Here is a 19,183-nt window from a genome sequence, read left to right as displayed (position 1 = left end):
TGATCCCTAAGCTTTAAAATAGTTGGAGAAATGCTAAGATGGGTAAATGTACAGTGCTTTATGCTCTGAAAATTCCTAATCTTGGGCTTGGACAGGTAGATCCTATAAGGTAAGAGGCTTCTGTGTTGAAGGAGCTTTGTTACTGTAGACTTGCCCCACTTCTGAAGCCAGGGTTCAGTTGCAAGCACTGTCACAGCAGCTTTCTTGGAGATCCTGAGCTCCTAACGTCCTAGAGAATATGATTTTTAGCTCATTAGCGTTGGAAATGAACGGACTTGCTGTAGCACAGTCTGCACTGCAAGGTGGCGAGTGAGGTCCTGGGCAGGAGACAGCACATAGCTTCCGGGTGAGATGCACACGGAGCGTATTACAGCCAGTTGGCCTGGAGGTGACAGAGTCATCACGCACCACTGGACCCTGATGGGAATTCTTGGAGGTTGTTATATTAATACTGATCTGTACCTGAGCCTGGAAAGTTACTAGGAATTACTAATGACTGAGATAGGCTGTCAGTGGGGCGTGGGAAAGGACGGGGCTTAAAATTGCCACACTAATTCTTGATAGTCTTGAGTTATGCTGAAACCAAATGCATCCAGGTGCGGTCTCCTGGGATGTGAAAAAAAGAGCACTTAAAGATTAAAAAGGCAGGATATTTTGCAGCCTGGGACCACAGAAACAGCACAAATAAAGCGGTACTATATCTTTAATTAACTTTAAATGTTGCGCTCTATCTCTTTTTGTAATAAACCAAGAATTAAATGAAAAAAGAAGTTTCAGTTTGGTCATTAATAAGTCAGTTAAAAAGCCTCAGCTCAAACCCTGAAGGAGGTTTTGCTCCAAACTGAAAATGACTGGATAATTGATTTTGTTCAAGAGAGCCAGGCACAGAAGGCAGAGTGACTGTGCTATCCCAGACTCCAGCCCAGGGTATCAATTTCTATTTTATTATCATGAAAAATTCACCAGGTAAAAGAAAATTGTTCTGTGTGCCTGTAGAACAGAGTTCAAAATTCCCCCAAACCAATTCCTCTAACTGCATCTTCTTCTTTCGCAGGGCAAGCCTGAAACCGTGCAGAAAGCTGGCTTTATCAAAGGCCCAGTGTTCAAAGGCGTTGCTTCGAGTCGCTTTTTGCCCAAAGGCACCAAAGCAAAGGTTAATCTTGAGGAGCAAGGAAGACAAAAGGTGTCTTTCAGCTTTAGTTTAACCAAGAAAACCTTACCGAATAGATTTCTGACTGGTCTTGGAAACGAGAAACAAAATGAAACTCAGAACTCCCCAGCAGTACCCCTTCAGACTGACTTTAACCCCAAAAGTAAAATGGACCTGGGGGATGCTGCTGGTTCAGCTGAGGAGTCTTCACCTCCAAAACCGAAGGTAGAATTAGGGAAGATCCATTTTAAAAAACATTTACTCAATGTCACAGCGAAACCGCCACCAGCTACAGCAGCAACGCTACCGCCACCGCTGCCAGCAGTGGCACCAGTAACAGAACTGGTGGCACTGGCTGTGGACTTCCCCTCAACGCCACCACCTCCCCCACCTCCTCCTCTGCCGACAGCATCGATGCTGCTGGCGACACCAGTTCCTGCAGCAGCAGCCTTGCCACAGCTGCCGGTAACACTGATGTCGACGCTGTTGCTCTCGCCGCCTGTGGAAGCTGAAGTCCCCGCTTTGAAGGAGCCATGCCATGTGGCACCTAAGGAGGCTTTGGAGCCGGTTGTTAAGCAGGATGCGGTATCGCGCGGTTCGGAAGAACGTGTAACTCAAAACACACTCGAGCAGACGGAAATAACTCCGCAGAAGGAAGATTCCCATATTGGGAAGGAGGATGAGGTTTCCGACAGCTCAAAGGGTGCTCCCCTCTGCTCCCGGAGGCAGGGATCAAAGAGAAAGTTCTCCCAGTCCGACGGCACGCTGCTGGGTTCTGAGTCTGATGAAGATTCGGTGAGGACCTCCTCCAGCCAGCGGTCACACGAGCTGAAGATATCCAGTACGGAAAAGGAGAGAGATCCTAGACGAAGCTCCACATCCCTCAGAGGTGATGACCTGGGGAAGTCCTCACGCTCCAGGTCTGACAGGGATGAGAAGTACTCGAGCTATTCAAAATCAGAAAGAGATTCGCGGTATGTGTCCTCCCGCTCTCGATCTGATAGAGAGAGAAGGCGAAGCCGGTCTCATTCCCGTTCCCGATCTGATCGGGGCTCCCGAACCAGCTCTTCCTACTCGAGGTCGGAGCGCTCGCATTACTACGAATCTGACCGCAGATACCATCGGAGCTCCCCGTACAGGGAGAGGTCGAGATATTCCCGTTCGTATGCAGACAGCAGGGCGCGAGAGAGCTCGGACTCAGAAGACGAGTACCGGAGGACACATTCCAGATCCAGTGACTCGAGGCGTACGTCGTCCCACTCCTCCTCCTCCTACAGAGACTCGAGGACTTCTTACTCTAAGTCGGACAAGGACAGCAAAGTAGAGTCGTCTCATGCCGATGTGGAGAGGAGAGGAAGGTCATCTTTGAAAGCAGATAGAGATTCAAAAAGGACTTCAGAAAATGAAGTAACCAAAAGGTGCTCTCCCCTTGATGAGCTAGGTTATCGAAAGGGGACATCCCATTCTAAGCCCGAGAGTAATGTGAATTCCTCCCGTTATAAGTCCACCCCTTCAAAGACCCCCGCACCAAAGCCTGATAAATTTAATAAGAGTTCTTTCTGTTGTACAGAATCGATCGAAGAAATAAAACAGCAGTCTAATTCTCTAGATTTAGAGACCTCTTGTCTAAAAAGCAATGAGATTAGGGTGTCCATTGCGAAAAAATTTGAAAGGGAAAAGAGACTTTCTCCATTAAATCAGTTAAATGATTCGCCCACTTTTAAAAAGGCAGATGAATCGAAAGTGGGTTTTCCTAACTCGATGTCCAAGGAACTTACAGGAAATGAATGCCACGACAGTGTTAAGGAACAAGAAACTTTATTAAAGATAAAGCACGATCAGTTAAGAACGTGTTTCCCCATGGAGTTGAGTGTAAATGGGTCCCCGGAGGGTAGGGCTGGTGCTTTGGCAGCTTCCAGTGCCTCCAAAACAGAGGATGTTGCTGCGTCTTCTGATGATAGCCTGTGTCGGTCAGAAGCGTTGCCTGTCGTGAAGACAAGTCCATCGTATCTGTTGCCATCCAATGGGTTTGAGACCATGTATGTGTCTCAAGAGCAGGAGCCGGATGATTCTCAGGTCCAGTCCAGCGAGTGCAACAGTCTGTCTAGGGAAGTGGAGGCTCCGGCCCTGCAGCAGCAAGAGGAAGCCACCCCTTTACCTGTCATGAATGTAGATCATACTAAAACACTTCAGAAGCTGGATGATCAGGCAGCTCCATGCAACAAAACCAAAGAACCAGTTTTTTGCTACATTTCAGATGATGCCACCCCTGCTTTGTATCATTCAGAAGTTGAAATCGGAGTGGAACCGGCAGATGTAAAAGTTACGTCTGAGACTTTTCTGGACATGCAGGTAGAGCCGCAGACTGTTACGTGCGATTATGAGAGCACAGAGGATCACCACTCAAAGTCTGCCTGTGACGATGAGCACAGTCGTTTTTCCCATAAAATTAGCCTGGCAGTGGAGAGCTCGAGCAGGGATTCCTCCCAAGATGACTGTTCCTCAAGGCTCAGGTCGGACCATCCCGTGCTGGAGGAAAGCGTCTCTTCCAAATGGGACGTGCCACCACCGGATGGACATTGTGAGCTGCTCCAGCATTCGGAAGCTGAAGAGGTGCTCGAGTTGGATACTCAGCACGTTGATCTTGGTTCGGCAAAAGGCAAGCTGTCATTCAAAGATGAACATTCGTACTATTCAGAAGTGCCGCTTGAGCACCGCAGCAGGGAGGTTGCGGAAGAAGGTGCCGTGTCCAATGAGGGAGCTGGGCTGGATGATTTGAGAGTTCGGTGTCCTGGCCTATTGGCCGAGAAGGACGAGGGAAACGAGCCCTTGGTGGCTTCAGCTTTTCCAGATGCCTTGTTTCCCTCTTGTGATGTCATCGTCACTGCAGAAGAAATGGAGACGGTGACTCAAGCCCCAATGTGTGACAGCAGTGGCAACGCTGCTGAATTTGTTCCCCTTGGCCATGACGATTACTCTGACATGGGGGAGAGTGACAGCGAGGGGGGCAGCGAAGACAGCGACACGGAAGACTCTGATGATGATGATGGCACGCCCCGGAAACGGCTGCAGTCCATTGTGGTAGTACCAAAGAACTCGACCATTGCCATGGAGGAGAGCAGCCCCGGCTCCTCATGGAGCAGCCAGGGCAACAGGCGCTTCTCTGACCACTGGGATGAGGAGCGACCCGAGCCCAGTAGACCGTACTACGAAGAGAGATCAGAGAACATGGCGAGTAAAAGTGGTCCACAAGTAGAGAGTCGATGTTCTCCTAGAGGGATGGAGAAGAGTACGGCAACTTCTACTGAGCTTAGCAGGAAGGAGATGGAGGAGCTGCGACCAGATCCATGCCAGGCTCAGAGCGATGGCGTTGACAGCACTAGTCAAGCAGACCTAACGGCAGACTCCCAGGGCAAACCCAGTGCGGAGGAGAGAATAATGTTGAAGGAGCTGATGGCTGTTGGTAGACCGATGGGCCGACAAGATGAGCAGCCATTCTGTTTGCCAGAGAGTTTTGAAAGTGCTGATAAATCCCGACACCAGATGAGCTCTTCCAAGCCAGACAGTAGGCAGGGAAAGGGTGGCCTTAACCAGTCTGGCCTTGGAGAGTTCTCCAGGCTGGATGGGTTTCATGCAGCAGAGGATCTGGGTGGTTTGGGCTGGGACTTTTCCCAGCCAGAGAAGCCCAGTAGCACCTACCAGCAGCCAGACAGCAGCTTTGGGGTCTACTCTGGCTACGTTTACCAGCCTGGCACGGGAGCCTACAGCGGCTCTCAGAGTTACTGGCAAGGCAACGGTTATTGGGATGCGAGGTCTGCTAGCAGGCCTTCTGCAGTTAATTACGAACGAATTCAAGGGCAAGTACCAGATTCTCTAACGGAGGATCATGAGGAATTTGAAGATGACCGTTGGGACGATGACTGCAAACCTCGTTTTCCCAGCCCCTCAAGTAAATGCCAGATGCCCGGGCAGAAGGAAAAAGGCTCAGTGCAGGCGCACGAGATCAGCAGCAATTCAACCAAGGAGTCGGCGCCTGGTGGGGAGAAGAAGGAGGAGGTGAAGATTTTGGAAAAAAACGATGCAAAAGACCGAGGTCCTCCAAAAAAAAGACGCCCAGAGTTGGAGAGCGACTCCGAGAGCGACGTGGACTCGAGGGAAAAGAAGAAGGTGAAACTGGAGGGGGAGCAAGTGGAGTCTGTGCCGCAGGACTCCTCCATGGTCGGTCGGTTGTGTATCATGGACGACTTCAGAGACCCCCAGCGCTGGAAGGAGTTTGCCAAGCAAGGAAAGATGCCCTGTTACTTTGACCTTATTGAGGAGAATGTGTACTTGACAGAAAGGTAACCGATATTTTTTTTTTCTTGCCTATAGCAATTTTAGCTTTTAACATACATTTGATTCTGTGATAATTTTTTTCCTGGCCAAATTGGCATAATTTGGAGGGAGGAGGAGGGATGTCTCCTTCCCTCTATCTGGCAAAACTGCTCCTAGAGGAGACGACACTGGGCAAGTGTTTTAATACCCCCTGGGTCTCTGCTCCTAAACAGAACCCCCCCGTTGGGCCCAGACAGGCCCTGGTGATGAGAAGAGGTGAAAGATGGGAGGATGGGGGGAGGACAATTTATTTATACCCTCTTTTCAGTCATTCTGCAGCATCCCCTTTGTCCAGTGTTGATTCAGGTATCAGGCAAGACTTGTACGCGTGGGATTACTACATCAGCACCAAGGAAACATGTTATTCTTGTATCCGTGGTAGTTTGTAGGATAGTTAATTTTTTTCCAAGCTTTTTACTTTGTTTTCTGTTGTCCACCGTTCCTCTGAACTTGGTGCAGCTACTTTAGAGCCCAGAGCTGTATAGCAGCATCACCTCTGGGCTTGCCAGATCTTGTCTGTTTAGCATCCCCAAATGCCAGCTTGCCCCTTCTCTGAAGACACAGGGAATCTGTCTGGGTGTGGGAAAGGTTTTGGACAAACAATGTGTGTTTCCAAAGGCTTTGGTTACTTGCATGTAATTCTTTGTCATCTCAGATGAGTTATTTTAGAAATAACAGACTGTAATTTGAAATATCAGAGGGTAGCTGTTGGCTGCAGATTATCCTTGTCCCTTTTGCATGGTAACATTGAACAGGATATGATCTCTGGAAAATAAAAACATCTCTTTCTGAGCTTTAGGGATGATTAGTAAGTGTATTGCTTCAGGGCTCAACTACCTTCGTCCTTGCCAAAAAAATGCTTGCTCTGGCTTTAACGCGTAGGTGAGAGCACCTTGCAAGCCTGTAACCAATTCTTACTCCTGGCGCAGACTGCGGTACGGCCTTCTGATGATTTATGCCTATTTTAAATCTTGCCATTTCCTTTAACTTTGTGATCCTTTTTCATCTCGTGGTTCCTCCAGGGTGGTTGAGTAACAGTGCTCCTGCCAGACCACTGGGTACCAAGTGCCAGTGCCGCTGGCACCCAGAGCACCCGGTACAGCACCAGCTTGGGGCAACTGTGTTGGGTTTGGTGTGTTGGGGTCTTAACACTCAAGGCTTTGCCACGTCTTTTCTTCACTAAAATGTTTGGGATTTTTTTCATGTATGTAAATATGTTTTAAAAGATATTCTTGATTCAGAGTCTGAATCAACCACTTATATGCAGATAAACCCTGCTATTTATTTCAATCCAAGGGTTTTTTTCTTACGCCTTTTTTTTTTGTCTTGCTGGGATCCACGCTCCATAGCATTTCCCTAATCATCTCATAGCAACTAAAAAATGCCCTACCTTTTCTGTAACTATGGTTTTGTTTTCTTTTCATTATCTTATTTGACAGCAAAGCAGAAGCTTAAGTAGCTAAACCCTCCAATTTGCTTTATTAAAATAATGCTATTTTCAAAGGGTACATGCATTCAACTAATGGTTTATATATTAATACAGGTTTTCTCCTGGCCTTTGGATCAGCAAAACCAAGTGGACTATTACAAAGTAGCTGAAGTTGAAAGGGATCTCTGGAGACTGTCTCCATTATATGTGATTACAGAATATAGTATTTCATGAGAGGCTAATCAAAGTTTATTCTTCTAGTTTAAACCTGAGAGCTTGTGCTGTGTGGTGAGAAATCCTTTGTCTAGAAAAATTAGGACTGAATTTTTTGGAAATTGGTTTCTTGTATGATGAAATGAAGGGTTTTTAAGCCTTTCTCTGGGTGTAGGTGTGAGTACATGCACGCATCTACATTGAAAGTAAAATTGGATTGTAGACATCAAGGAGAAGGGAAAAGTTAAATATCCTGGGATGTCTTTCTGAGAAATTGTCTTCTGTGATCAGAAAGTCATCACCTCCTGCTCAAAACACAGCAAGTATCCTTGGTGACCCCTGTACCTTCTTGTGGTTGTGCAAAGGTAATCATCCATATGTCCAGTTTCTAGAGAAGAAATTTCCTCCAATAACAGCTGATAAAGATTGAGGAGTAACTTCTCTACCCAGATGCTGTCTAATCTGTATTTCAATGACTTATCCTCAATAGGAAGAAGAATAAATCTCACCGGGATATTAAGCGAATGTTGTGCGAATGCCCTCCTCTCTCCAAAGAAGAGCGAGCGCAGGGGGAGGTTGCTTGTGGAGAAGACTGTCTCAATCGCCTGCTCATGATAGAGTGGTAAGTAGTGTTTCATGTATTGCCAGAATTGGGCAGTGTTCTCTGTGAGGTAACTTGGGAGTCCCTAAAATAATCTAGACTTTCCTGTGCGGTGGCAATGAGCTGTCTGTGTGCTCTCATTTTCATTGGCTGGTGTGGAGTGATCTTCAGAGCCTACACACCAGCACTGAAATCTGACCTTCGGTGATCTGCAGAAGGCTAGACCTTAAACCCCACTAGAAATGGGTGTTTGACCTCCCATTAAAAGGTGCTACAAATGCCTGGAGTCTTCTGCTTCTCAGCCTTAACTCTAGTCCATCATAAGCATTGTTGGAGGGTGTCAGAAATGCAAATACAGCTTTACTTCAGATCATTATTTCCTCCCAGTGTGTGTGAGTGGAAGGGAGGGGACAGGGTGCTTAGTGGGATTCACCCCCTGGCACAAGGATTGTCACCACATGGGGTGGGAGGAGAGGAATCATCTGGCAGAAGCCTTGCCCTTTGGTTTTTATTTCATAGCCTAGGCAGTAGACATAGGGGAAGGGGGTATCTTGGGGGAAGAACCCCTAAAATGTGGGGAGAACAGGCCAGTTCATCGCATTTTGATGATCTGACATAGACGTGCAGCAGCATTACATTCCACATGTTTTTATCTTCCTTCCATAAATAAACTGTCTGCATTTGCATGTTGACAGTCAGATGGTTGTGTTTTTTATAGCAAAACACATTTGAAGGTTTTACACTGAATTTATTATGGTTACTTGGTATCTATTTCCCATCTGAGCCGTTTTTGTTATTGCTGTTGTCCTGCTGGGAATTGATTTGTTCCATTTCCTTCCTTTAGTTCTTCCAGGTGCCCAAACGGTGACTACTGCTCCAACAGGCGCTTCCAGAAGAAACAGCATGCAGATGTTGAAGTGATCCTCACCGAGAAGAAAGGCTGGGGGCTGAGAGCTGCCAAAGATCTGCCATCGTAAGCCTTTGCTCTTCGAATGACATCCTCATGCTATTTTACTCCCTTGTGAAGGGAAAATATGATGCTTGCGTTTGCTTAGTTTCCCTGGCAGTAGATTTGCCGAGGTTCTACCAGCTTTAGATACTGTCCTTGTCCTCTGTCAGGTGTCCCTCTTGGTTACTGGCACCTGTGTATCCACTAACTGTGTGTTAGATCTCCCACTCTGGTTTTGCTCCCTTGTTGTTAGGGTTTCCAACAGACTTGCCATGGCTTCATCTTGTGTTTAATCTGTCTTCCCTTCTTTCTTGTCCCTGTTAAGTGGTGTCAGAGGAGCACACACTCTGGTTGTGTCTCTTCTTCTCTTCCCACCTCTGCAAGACTGACCCTCTTCTTGAACTCTCCTCTGCTTAGGACTACATGAAGATCCCGTGGGGATCCTTCCATGTTAGTCTGTTAGAAGTGGAGCCATTAGCTAGTAAGTGCTGGTTTAACACCAGCCATGCTTACATATACAAGTCTGCATTTTACTCATCTGTTTCGCTCAAGCCAGATTATATTTGCCTGTTGTGCCTGTATCAGTGCCTTTACCTGGTGTTGGGCACAAAGAAGCTGATGGGACTTGAATGCAAGGGCTGCATGGTGCTTCAGTCCCCTCCTAGGTTGGCAGCAGGATGGATGCTGATAATTTTGGAATTATGGTCTGGTTTGGAAACAGTTGCACTCAAAAAGTGAGTGTGACTGGGAAGAATAGTGCTGGGTACATTTTGCTCTACAGGTGTGTGTGCAAGGAGTAGGTCTGAGATGGGAATGCCCTCTCACTAGGCAGGGTGAGTTGCCTTCTGCCTTGCCGAGCCGGTGCTTTCTTATACTCCCAGTAGTAAAAAAGAGCTTTAAGTGAGGCCACAAGAGAAGAGAGAGGAGTGAGGACATTCAAAGAGCTGCTGGGGCCTGATGCACAAGGTGCAGCAGGAAGAACAAGAAACAGGAGACAAAAATGGGGTTTGCTGGGAGAAGGGAGGAAGGCGGGAGGTGTCTCCAAGTGAGAGGGCTGCGGCGAGCTGCTATGCTGCTATGGCTAGCAAGACTTGGGGTGGATTTCTCTCCCCCAGGTTGAGTCCTCACCATTTGTATGCAGGTTATGTGGGTGTGGGTGTCTGTCAGCTCCATGCAGGGTGCGCAGGAGTTGGTTGTGCTGCTCTGCAGATGAACAGCAGACTTTGTAGAAGAAATGGCTGGAGTGTCCTGCTGTGGGGAAGCAGTTTCACCAGGCTCTGATTTCCGTCTCAAAAGGCTGTGGGATGGGCATGGTGAGTCAGTTTGGCCTCAAGTACACCAGAGACCAAACTTCAAGACAACCTACCTAGAACTTAACAGTGCAAAGATTTTCTGTAACTCGATATTTTAGTGAGTTTCCGTGGAAACTTGATTTTTAATATTTTTTTATTGCTTCTGTTGAAGGTGGAGTTCTGAGGAATCCAGCCATGTTTGTGACACTTAAGAAAGCTGTAGCTCTTATGGCAGGGTTTTTTACTGCTATATCGACTATATGAGACTAATTCACAGGAAGGTACAGGGAAGAGTTTTGATTGCTTTAGAGGGTTATGCCAAGTTATCTAAAATGCAGTGAAAACAATTCTGTGGCTTCAACCCAGTATGTTTAATTGAGAGCAACTTCACACTGTGCTTATGTAAAAGATAACAGCGTTAAGCAATTGTTAAAATGAGTGACGAGCATTCTCCATCACTGTTCTGTTGCACAGCAGCTGTATCAAAGAAGAGGGTGAGCGTTGTAGCATTTTCTGGCTCCTGATATTCCAGATTTGCCAGATAACCTGGCGAGTCCCTGGTGCTGCTGGACCTAATAACCTTTACAAAAGCAGAGTCCTGTTGTTTTTGGAATAACACATGCACCGGGGAATGGTAGTGATAGGGACTGAAGCAGTGGTGCTGTCCTGTATGGAAGTATCACGTCCACTTTTATTTGAAGTTTTAGGAATTTCTTTTGAAGAGAAGGTCTGGAGGTTGTGGTAAAGATGTGGCTGATAGCGAATAGCTCACCATAGCCAGCATTGTGTCTGCTAGGTGGGCTAGGGTCAGGAATGTTGAGAAAGATGGGAAGGAGAGAACTGTGTGAAGACCATCTTGGTTAAGAGGGTAAATCAACAAGAGCAGCAAAAGTATCTACTGCAGTTGGCCTGTGTGTGTGTCAAGGGATTTGGGTATGGTTCCTCAACATGTGATACAGTGACTTAAGTCAGGCTGGCTGGAACATTGCTTTTATTTCTGCATGTGCAGTTCCGAGAAACAGTTGTTTGGAGAGAGATTTGCAGACTGGCAGAACTTTACTGCACTGCTAAAGCTTGTCTTGGGAGAAGACAACCTCACCTTGGTACCCATCCCACCAGAAGACAGTCTGTGGATGGTCACAAATCCAGTGAAGGCTGGAGAGGTGGTACACCCAGAAGGAGATCTGTCCCACCTGATGTGGGTTTGTTCAGAGATATCCTGCCACTGCACCCCTGTTCTCAGGCTTGGAGTTTTGCAGTTGGGAACTTGAGGGGAGCTAACCCAACTCAGCAGCAGGTCATCAGAAGACCGTTGCTGACACCTTCATGTGGGTATCTGCTAAACACAGGCTGGGGAGGCATGTAGGAGAAAGGTACAGCTGAGTTATTAGCTGAAGGAGCAGATTAGTGTACCAGAACCTTTTCTGGGTGGACGTGGAGATGGGGGAAGATGGACATAATTTATACGTGTGGGCTGGAAGGCCACCACAATACTGTGGGAGGGGTTGGGATTAATGATGGCAAGGAAATGGCATGAGTGATACCTGCCCAGGACTCTGAATGCTTAGTCCAGGTGGAGCTGGGCAGGAGCTTTTGCCTTCCTGGTGCTCTCCTGGTTAAGCACAAGGGAAGGGTTGAAGGGTTCAGGGTGATACTAAGCAACAGAAAATGTAGGACAGGTATCAAGAAAGCGGTATCACAAGGCATCTTAGTAGACTGGAGAGTTTAAAGCCCAGCTGCACTGCAGAATGCAGTCTGTGAGGTTTGTGTCTGAGCGTACGGGTAACTAGTTGTTCGCTTCCATCTCTGCTTTTAAATTCACCTTTCCTACAGTTAAAAAGCATAGTTTACTGACCCCTCACTTCACCCACCAGACCAGCAAGGGGCAGACAGGCTTTCCATTTCAGTTGAGGAAAACCATCTGCCAGCACCTTCTCTTAATACTCCTTATTTTCCTCTTTACATTGCCCAGAAGGTCTTGTTGTTTTATGGAATAAACCTTGCTCAAAGGGGAGCTTTATTCTTGTGTCTGGGCTTTTTGCTGTACTATACCTACCCATATGATAGCATAAAAAAAGAAATTAATCACAATTGCCTGAGATTAAGGCATATAATAGTCATAGCTACACCACCAGGATGACCAGACTGCAAACTGTACTCAGAGAGCCCTTCTCAGCAGCAGTCATTTTCTGTTCCTTAGTGTTGCTTGCTTGCGGCTAAGCAGAGTGATGCTGTTTTCCTCTTGGGCTTTGCAGCAACACTTTTGTCTTGGAGTACTGTGGAGAAGTGCTGGATCACAAAGAGTTCAAGGCTCGTGTGAAGGAATATGCCCGGAACAAGAACATTCACTATTATTTCATGGCCCTGAAGAATGATGAGGTGAGCAGTGTGATTGCTGTGCTTGGCTTTGGGGAGCCTGACTGGGCTTAGCCCTTGGTTACGTACCGCACCGACTCCCTGTGAACCCACTAAGCAATGTCCTGAATCTATTAAAGATGTTTTCGTAAGGAAAGGAAACTTTGACTGGCTTTGTGTTGTTGTGCTTTACTTTTTTTTTGTTTTAACCCATTGCTCAGTTTCAACCTGGTCTAACAGAAGTCTGGTAGCTTAACTGTATCCCAGTGTCCTTGGAGAGGAGAAATTGTCCTCCCAAGAGAAAGGATGGAGAATGGCCCATATCTTCCATGTGAGCAAACTTCTGTGGGAGAAAAAACGTGTCTGTGACCCAGCTTGGGGAGGTGCTTCAAGCCAAACTCAGCCTTCTTGGATGCCCAAGTAAACTAATCTAGGAGACATGCCAAGAAACCGTGTTTCCTTTCTTCCCTTGCTCACAGAGCTGTGTTAAATTGGGACACTTTTAGCTGGTAGAGTCCCTATGTGCAGGATTGCTGTCACTGAAATATTTATATACCAGATGTTCTTAATTATTTATCTTTGCTTCAACTCTATGGGATTGTAGAGCTGCGACACACAGTGTGCAGCCTTGCTTACCTTGGGTGATGGGCCCCCTCTTGGTGAGAACAAAGTGTATAAATAGAAATTTAATTTTATTTTCTGCTTGTCACTTCTGTCAAGACTTTTTCAGTCTGGGTAGCTTTACAGTAAATGAGCTAAAAATACTCTGAATGCTTTTTTCCCTCTTCCCCCCCCCCCCCCCCCCCGCCCCCAAAGTAAGCAATTTTTGTAGCTGCCATGGGATTGTTATGCGATCACAAGGGGGCACAGAGGAGTATTTCCAGTTACAAGAGGGAGGATGCAGTGATCCAGGACACGACCTTTCTATTCAAGTATGAGGCATGTGGCAGAGATGTTTGGCTTCCCCAGCCCTCATGGTCATTGTGCCACCTAACAGAGGGTTGGAAACAGATACTAGAAATCCAGGATCAATGCCCAACTGAAGAACCCTGTATTAACCTGCAGTGAAAACTAAGAAACACGTACGAGTTGTTTAGTGCTCTTCTTTTTTGGAGGCTCTTAATGTTGCCTGCTCTCCAAACCAAATAAAGTTGATAGCTGGAGCAGCAAAGGGTGTTTGACTTCTACATAGGTTGTGTTCAAACATGTGGCGTTGGTAGCTGTACCACTTCATATCTCTGCCTGGTGCAGAGGAAGGGAGACTGTTTTGCTGTATTTCTTGTTTCTTTTCTTTTCAGATAATCGATGCTACCCAGAAAGGAAACTGCTCTCGTTTTATGAACCACAGCTGTGAACCAAACTGCGAAACACAAAAGGTAAACTACTGGATCAAAGCTGCTGGCTTTTCACTTCCAACTTAGCAAGCTCAGAGTGAAAAGCATTTCTCCTTTATGTCTCTTTGTTTTGGTAGTTGGTTTTTTTGTGTTATTGTTGTAACTTAATGAAATGGAAACAGCTACCTTTGAAATGGGCAAGTGCTGCTGATCCAGTTAGTAAATTTTAAATTTATCAGTGATGCTGTTTGAAGGATTAGCCTTGTTAATCTAAAACAAAACCAGAGCCAGGCCTGGCTTTTCTAATAACTCTTGTCATCTTGTTTTTTCCTTGCCTTAGTGGACTGTGAATGGGCAGCTCAGAGTTGGATTTTTCACTACCAAATTAGTCCCATCGGGCTCAGAGCTGACGTTTGATTACCAGTTCCAGAGATACGGGTATGTTTCAGCTCTCATAAGCTGCTGGAAGTTGGGTTTTGTGAGTGTTGGTGCAATGAAAAAATCCTGCTCCAAAGCAAACCATTGCAAAGCCTCGTCTAACAGAGTGGTTCTAAATGAACTGGAATTCAACTATATAAAAAGCTACCTGAATAAAGTTTCTTCCATTTCTAACTCAAGAGATTGGGAGAGGAATTTCCCATTGATTTAATATGTCTTTTCCAGTGTCACTTTATTGCCTTTTTGTTCCACTTCATACCACCTCTCCCCAGTGGAAATTTCCCAGATAATTATTCTGACTGTTTCTTTCCCCCTGTCTAATCATTAATTACCCAAGCTCCAGACTTTGCAATACTCTTAAATAATGCCCCTTCTCCCCCACCCACTCCTGTTTTATGACTTTGTGAATACTTGTGGAGCTGTAAAACCAACAGATAGCACATTCCCTCTTCCTGTCTGACTCCAGAAGTGCAGGTGTGCAAGCTCCAGTATCGGCTTTGGCTCCCTTCTCTAAACCTGAGCCTAGTATTTTTGTATTACTGCTTGTCCAGGTGTATGGTGCAATATTTCACTCTCTTTATTGTGATGAGCACAAAATAGCATCTGACAGACTTGAAGCAGACTAATTATAAGATTAATTGTAGGTCCATTTTATAATTCCCTTCTAACTGAATACAGTTGTTTAAGGAATGTCTCCTTTTCCTTCTGGATCCTGTCTTCTATGGCTCTTTCTGTAAGCAGGAGAATCAGAAATTAATTTTTAGTTGCATTTTTAAAGTATTTGTGCTAAAGTGCCAGATGCTGACATGCAGTTTTCTGCTCCTGGTGCAAACTTGCAGCAAGGCAGGCAAACAAACGTAGCCTCAGCCTTTCTGGTTGCTCTTGCAGCAAGGCCTGTGGTATTTCTAGGCCTGTGTGGATCTCTAAAGCTAGGGAAGGTCATGTAATAAGCAGTCTACACACCCATAATTTTATTTTTGTTGGTATATGGCTTGGTGAGAATCCTGAGGGTTTTGTATTGTGGCCCTGTTAGGGCCTCCCTGATGGGCAATCATTTTGCTGTATTGTTGCGTATTTGAGTTCAGTGAGTCTAGACTCATCTCACTGGAGTTTTCCAGCCCTGATGTCTTGGTTGTGCTTCCTGAGCTCAGGTTCTGCTTCACAGAAGATCCTGTAGTTGATCTTCCCTGGTTCGTGCCACTCATACTGCGGAGCCATGTTCCACCACTGGATTATGCACATACAAAAAAAGCCCAAACCATTCTCCCAAGCAATTGTGGCATATATAGTTTAAAATCTACAGTATGTCAGGTAGAAAATTGTAGAAATATTGCCTGAGGATAATATAATTTATCTCTCTCCTCTCTGTAGCTGTATATCCGTGCAAAAAAAATCTTCCACCTGAATCTTAGTACTTCCACAGATCCTCAGCCTGTTCTTTATCCTGTTTTAAGCTATAAAATGCAAGCCTTTTTCCTAATGGATTATAATCCCGATTATATATTCATTAGGAAAATGGATATATTCATTGCAATGTGTGGTAAGAAGTTAGCAGACACAACGGCCTCACCTTTTCCTTTCTGGTTCTTGGTTGTGGACCTACAAAGGGCCTGGAAGTGAAGCAGGCTTTGGTTTCCAGGTGAGACAATGGCGTCATGGTAGCGCTGTTACTAACCTGCTGTGTTGCTTATGCCCACCACCAGCAAAGAGGCTCAGAAATGCTTCTGCGGCTCAGCCAACTGCCGGGGTTACCTGGGAGGAGAGAACAGGGTCAGCATCCGAGCTGCTGGAGGGAAAATGAAAAAGGAGCGCTCGCGTAAGAAGGACTCGGTGAGTCTGATTCTCCCTTGTGTGCACATTTTTATATATTTCTGAGAGTAGCAGCAACTAAGGGCTGACCCTGGGCTTGATCCTCTCTTCAGGTCACCTCTGTAATCTTCTGTGATCAATGAATCACGATGACCTCAGGGTTCAGTCTTCTCCATGGATGTTTTTGTATCACTGTATTTCACAGCGGCCCTGAATACTTGTGGTTTTTTGGAGCTTTAGTTAAATCTGTATTTCCTTTCTAAGGATTACTTAGCACAAAGTCCCACCAGAGAGGGACTTTCACAGCTACAATATCTGATCATCAATACTGCACGCTGCTAAAAAACACACTAAATTTATAAACATTGGTGAAAGACTGGCAATACCAGCTTCACCATTTAGGACATTAAATCTGAAATTTGACAGCTGAAAGGGTGCAGATGTTTGCTGTCTCCAGGCTGGGATGTGAAACTTGAATCTCGTAATTGCTTTGGCCTAGAGGCAAGGCTGCTTCCAGGAGGAACTTGTGTGAACATGTGTCGTATTTTTGCTGGTTTCAGTTACAGTTGTGTTTGCAGATGCACATGAATGAAATATGTAACTCAAATCCAGGTGGTTCTTTTTGTCTTTTTATTTTTTAGTCTTTTTATAGCTTATTATGCCTGTGATCCTCAAGTGGTTCTGTGAACCTAGTCCCCACATGGAATAGCAGGCATGGGTTCACATGGTAGATGTAGGAAACTGTGGAAAGAAGTCAGAGCAAAGCAGTCTGAAGGAGTTCTTCTTGGGTGCAGACTGCTGTAAGAAACTGCACGGGCTCTTTTTGCTTCCTCTAAAATGTAAAGATATAAAGAAGGTACAAACCTCTGTTCCTACAGATGAGGTTTGTTACCTGCTCTTTTGGGAGAAGCTACCTTCTAAAAATGCCAGCTTCATTTTTATTTACTGTATCAGAGAGTCGGGAAGCCAAGAAATTATAAGTCAGTTATAAGGTGCTTTAAAATGCTAATTGGTGGCACTGCGCAGTAGGCTGAATTCTGAAAGTTGATGTTTTGGTGTCCGTGAATGCGCCTCTGGTTCTAAATATTATAAATACCCATTAGGTATTTAAAGAAGTAAATCTGTCTGCAATTAAAGATAATCTCTTGGTGCACATCTGTTTTCCTACATGAAAAAATAAACTTGCGACTGGGAGTATTTTGGTGCATGCACCTGGAATTTCCTCCATGCAGCATTAGATGTATACATCTGCAACCGTCAGGGGAGGTGGGTGCTGGAGTTGAGGGATTCCTGCATGTGTGCCAGCTGGGAGTGCAACTGGTTGTCCTCTGTCCCCAGTATAAACACAACTGGTGGGAGCAGTGTGCTCCTGTTACAGGGTTTGAGGTCTAAAAAAACCCCTGTAATAGGCCAGATAAAAGAAGCCCAACCACGCTGAGTCCAATTAAAGCCAGGCTTCTTTTCCATATGGGCAAATGGCTTGGGAGAGGCTTCTCTGGGCTCGCAAACCCAGGGAACGGATTGCCTCTGCCATCAGGTAGGGTGGCACGAGCCTAGCACGACCTGAGAGTTGTTTTTCTTTGGCCGTGGTAGGTGGACGGGGAGCTGGAAGCACTGCTGGAGAACGGAGAGGGTCTCTCCGATAAGAACCAAGTTCTCAGCTTATCCCGGCTGATGGTTCGGATCGAAACACTGGAGCAGAAGCTCACCTGTCTCAAGCTCATACAGGTGAGGAGGACGGGGCTGAAGGGCAGAGATCCAGGTCCCGTTAAAGCAGTGTCTTGGAACTCTTGTTGGGGGGGGCGGGGGAAGGTGGGAGAAAGGTCTCCCGTTTCTAGAAGCAAATTCCTTGTACGTAAGGGTTTAGACACAGAGTAATTTATCAGTTTAGAACCACAGCTGTCTTATTTCCAAGATTATTCAGCGGTTTTACCTGTGGCTGGGTGCAGATGAGCTGCAGGCGCTGGTCTGTGCAGGCCGCTGCCATTGGGCATTGCTCCCCGGGCCGGGCCCCACCCCCGGTAACGGCCGCTAACGGGCGCTAACGGCCCGGCGCTAACGGCCCGGCGTCGGTTACTGCTGCCACTCCTGGCACTCCGGCAGCCGGGCCCTGCGCTGCTCGCAGCAGGTGCCTGGTTCTGGCTTCTGCCGTGGGTTTGGCAGGTAGTGTAGGCCCAGTTGAGCAGTTAGCCATATCAGCCTGTGGAAATTCAAGGGATTTTTGCCTTTAAGTCTCTGACTGTCCCCACGGGCTGTCTTGCACTTCGGCTTGTCCAGAACACGCACTCGCAGTCCTGCCTGAAGTCCTTCCTGGAGTGTCACGGCCTATCTCTCCTCTGGATTTGGATGACAGAGCTGGGCGATGGGAGAGGAAGCACTGCTAACAACCTGAAGTTGCAGCTGGAGGTCAGTAATTCCCTCGGGTTTGAAGTTTTTCTAATAGCTTTGCTAACTGCTCAGAAACATAACGGTTTTCTTTTTCTTCTAATGTACCTATTATATGCCAAGTGTTCATGAAAACACACTCGGGTATCCTCAGAACTAAGCCTTAAAACTTCTGCTTTAAGGGAGATCTTTAATATATGGAAATAATTTATTTTTGTGGTTTTACTTAGATTTCTGAGATAGAGACATGAGCCAGACTTAAAGACCGTTGCTGTTTGTTCCGTGCTGAACAGCACAGGGAATTTGAGGTATTGATGGTTTGAAGTGAAACTTGAATATTTCTGTTTTCTGTATGTACTTTGCCATTGCATAAAAAAAGACATCTGGAAGCTTCTTTATTAAAGAGGCTTCTACAAGAAAGTTGCTATGCAGTCTGGAGAGGTGCACACAGTCCTGCATCCTGAGCAAAAAGCAGAAGCTGTGTGATCTCTAGAGCTCAGCCTCTCCTCTTGCTGACTTCTGTGTTTTTCAGAAACGGTGACAACCCTTCCCAACCCTGCTTCTTTAGGTCAGCATGTTTTTTTCCTCCTAGCCAGTACTTTGAATTTCTGAACAAATCATGTCTGGCTCATGCCTTTTTCTTTTTTAACTCTGTGGGTTCAGGTGTTCCCTCTGAGAAATGGGTGCTGTTGGTATCAAGAGGATGAAGAGCTGTCTTCATGTGCTTTTGTGAGCCTTCAGCTCTTAGAGTGGGATGAGGATACCTGAAGGTTTTTGGAGTTCAGCTTGATACCAGGCTTAATAAGATGGCGTCTGTGCCTCTCTCGAAGTGCCTGTGCTGCTGGTGGGGAGGG

The 19,183-nt window shown here is 46.2% G+C and overlaps 1 protein-coding gene across 1 annotated transcript in view; it reads left to right on the top strand.

The window, feature by feature from the left end:
- The window catches only part of SETD2 (SET domain containing 2, histone lysine methyltransferase), a 66,530-nt gene that overhangs the window by 17,971 nt on the left and 29,376 nt on the right, over positions 1-19,183 (top strand). The window contains exons 3-11 of the mRNA XM_055806878.1: positions 1,055-5,490; positions 7,657-7,788; positions 8,612-8,740; positions 12,264-12,387; positions 13,662-13,739; positions 14,038-14,135; positions 15,839-15,965; positions 17,538-17,672; positions 18,222-18,350. Of these exons, the coding sequence (XP_055662853.1) occupies positions 1,055-5,490; positions 7,657-7,788; positions 8,612-8,740; positions 12,264-12,387; positions 13,662-13,739; positions 14,038-14,135; positions 15,839-15,965; positions 17,538-17,672; positions 18,222-18,350 (5,388 nt within the window). The remainder of the gene's footprint in view (positions 1-1,054; positions 5,491-7,656; positions 7,789-8,611; positions 8,741-12,263; positions 12,388-13,661; positions 13,740-14,037; positions 14,136-15,838; positions 15,966-17,537; positions 17,673-18,221; positions 18,351-19,183) is intronic.

The sequence above is a fragment of the Falco peregrinus genome, chromosome 5 (genome assembly GCF_023634155.1).
Source record: "Falco peregrinus isolate bFalPer1 chromosome 5, bFalPer1.pri, whole genome shotgun sequence".
In the NCBI taxonomy this organism is placed as follows: Eukaryota; Metazoa; Chordata; class Aves; order Falconiformes; family Falconidae; genus Falco; species Falco peregrinus.
Note: the sequence above shows the minus strand (reverse complement) of the source record. Positions and strands in the feature narration are given on the sequence as shown.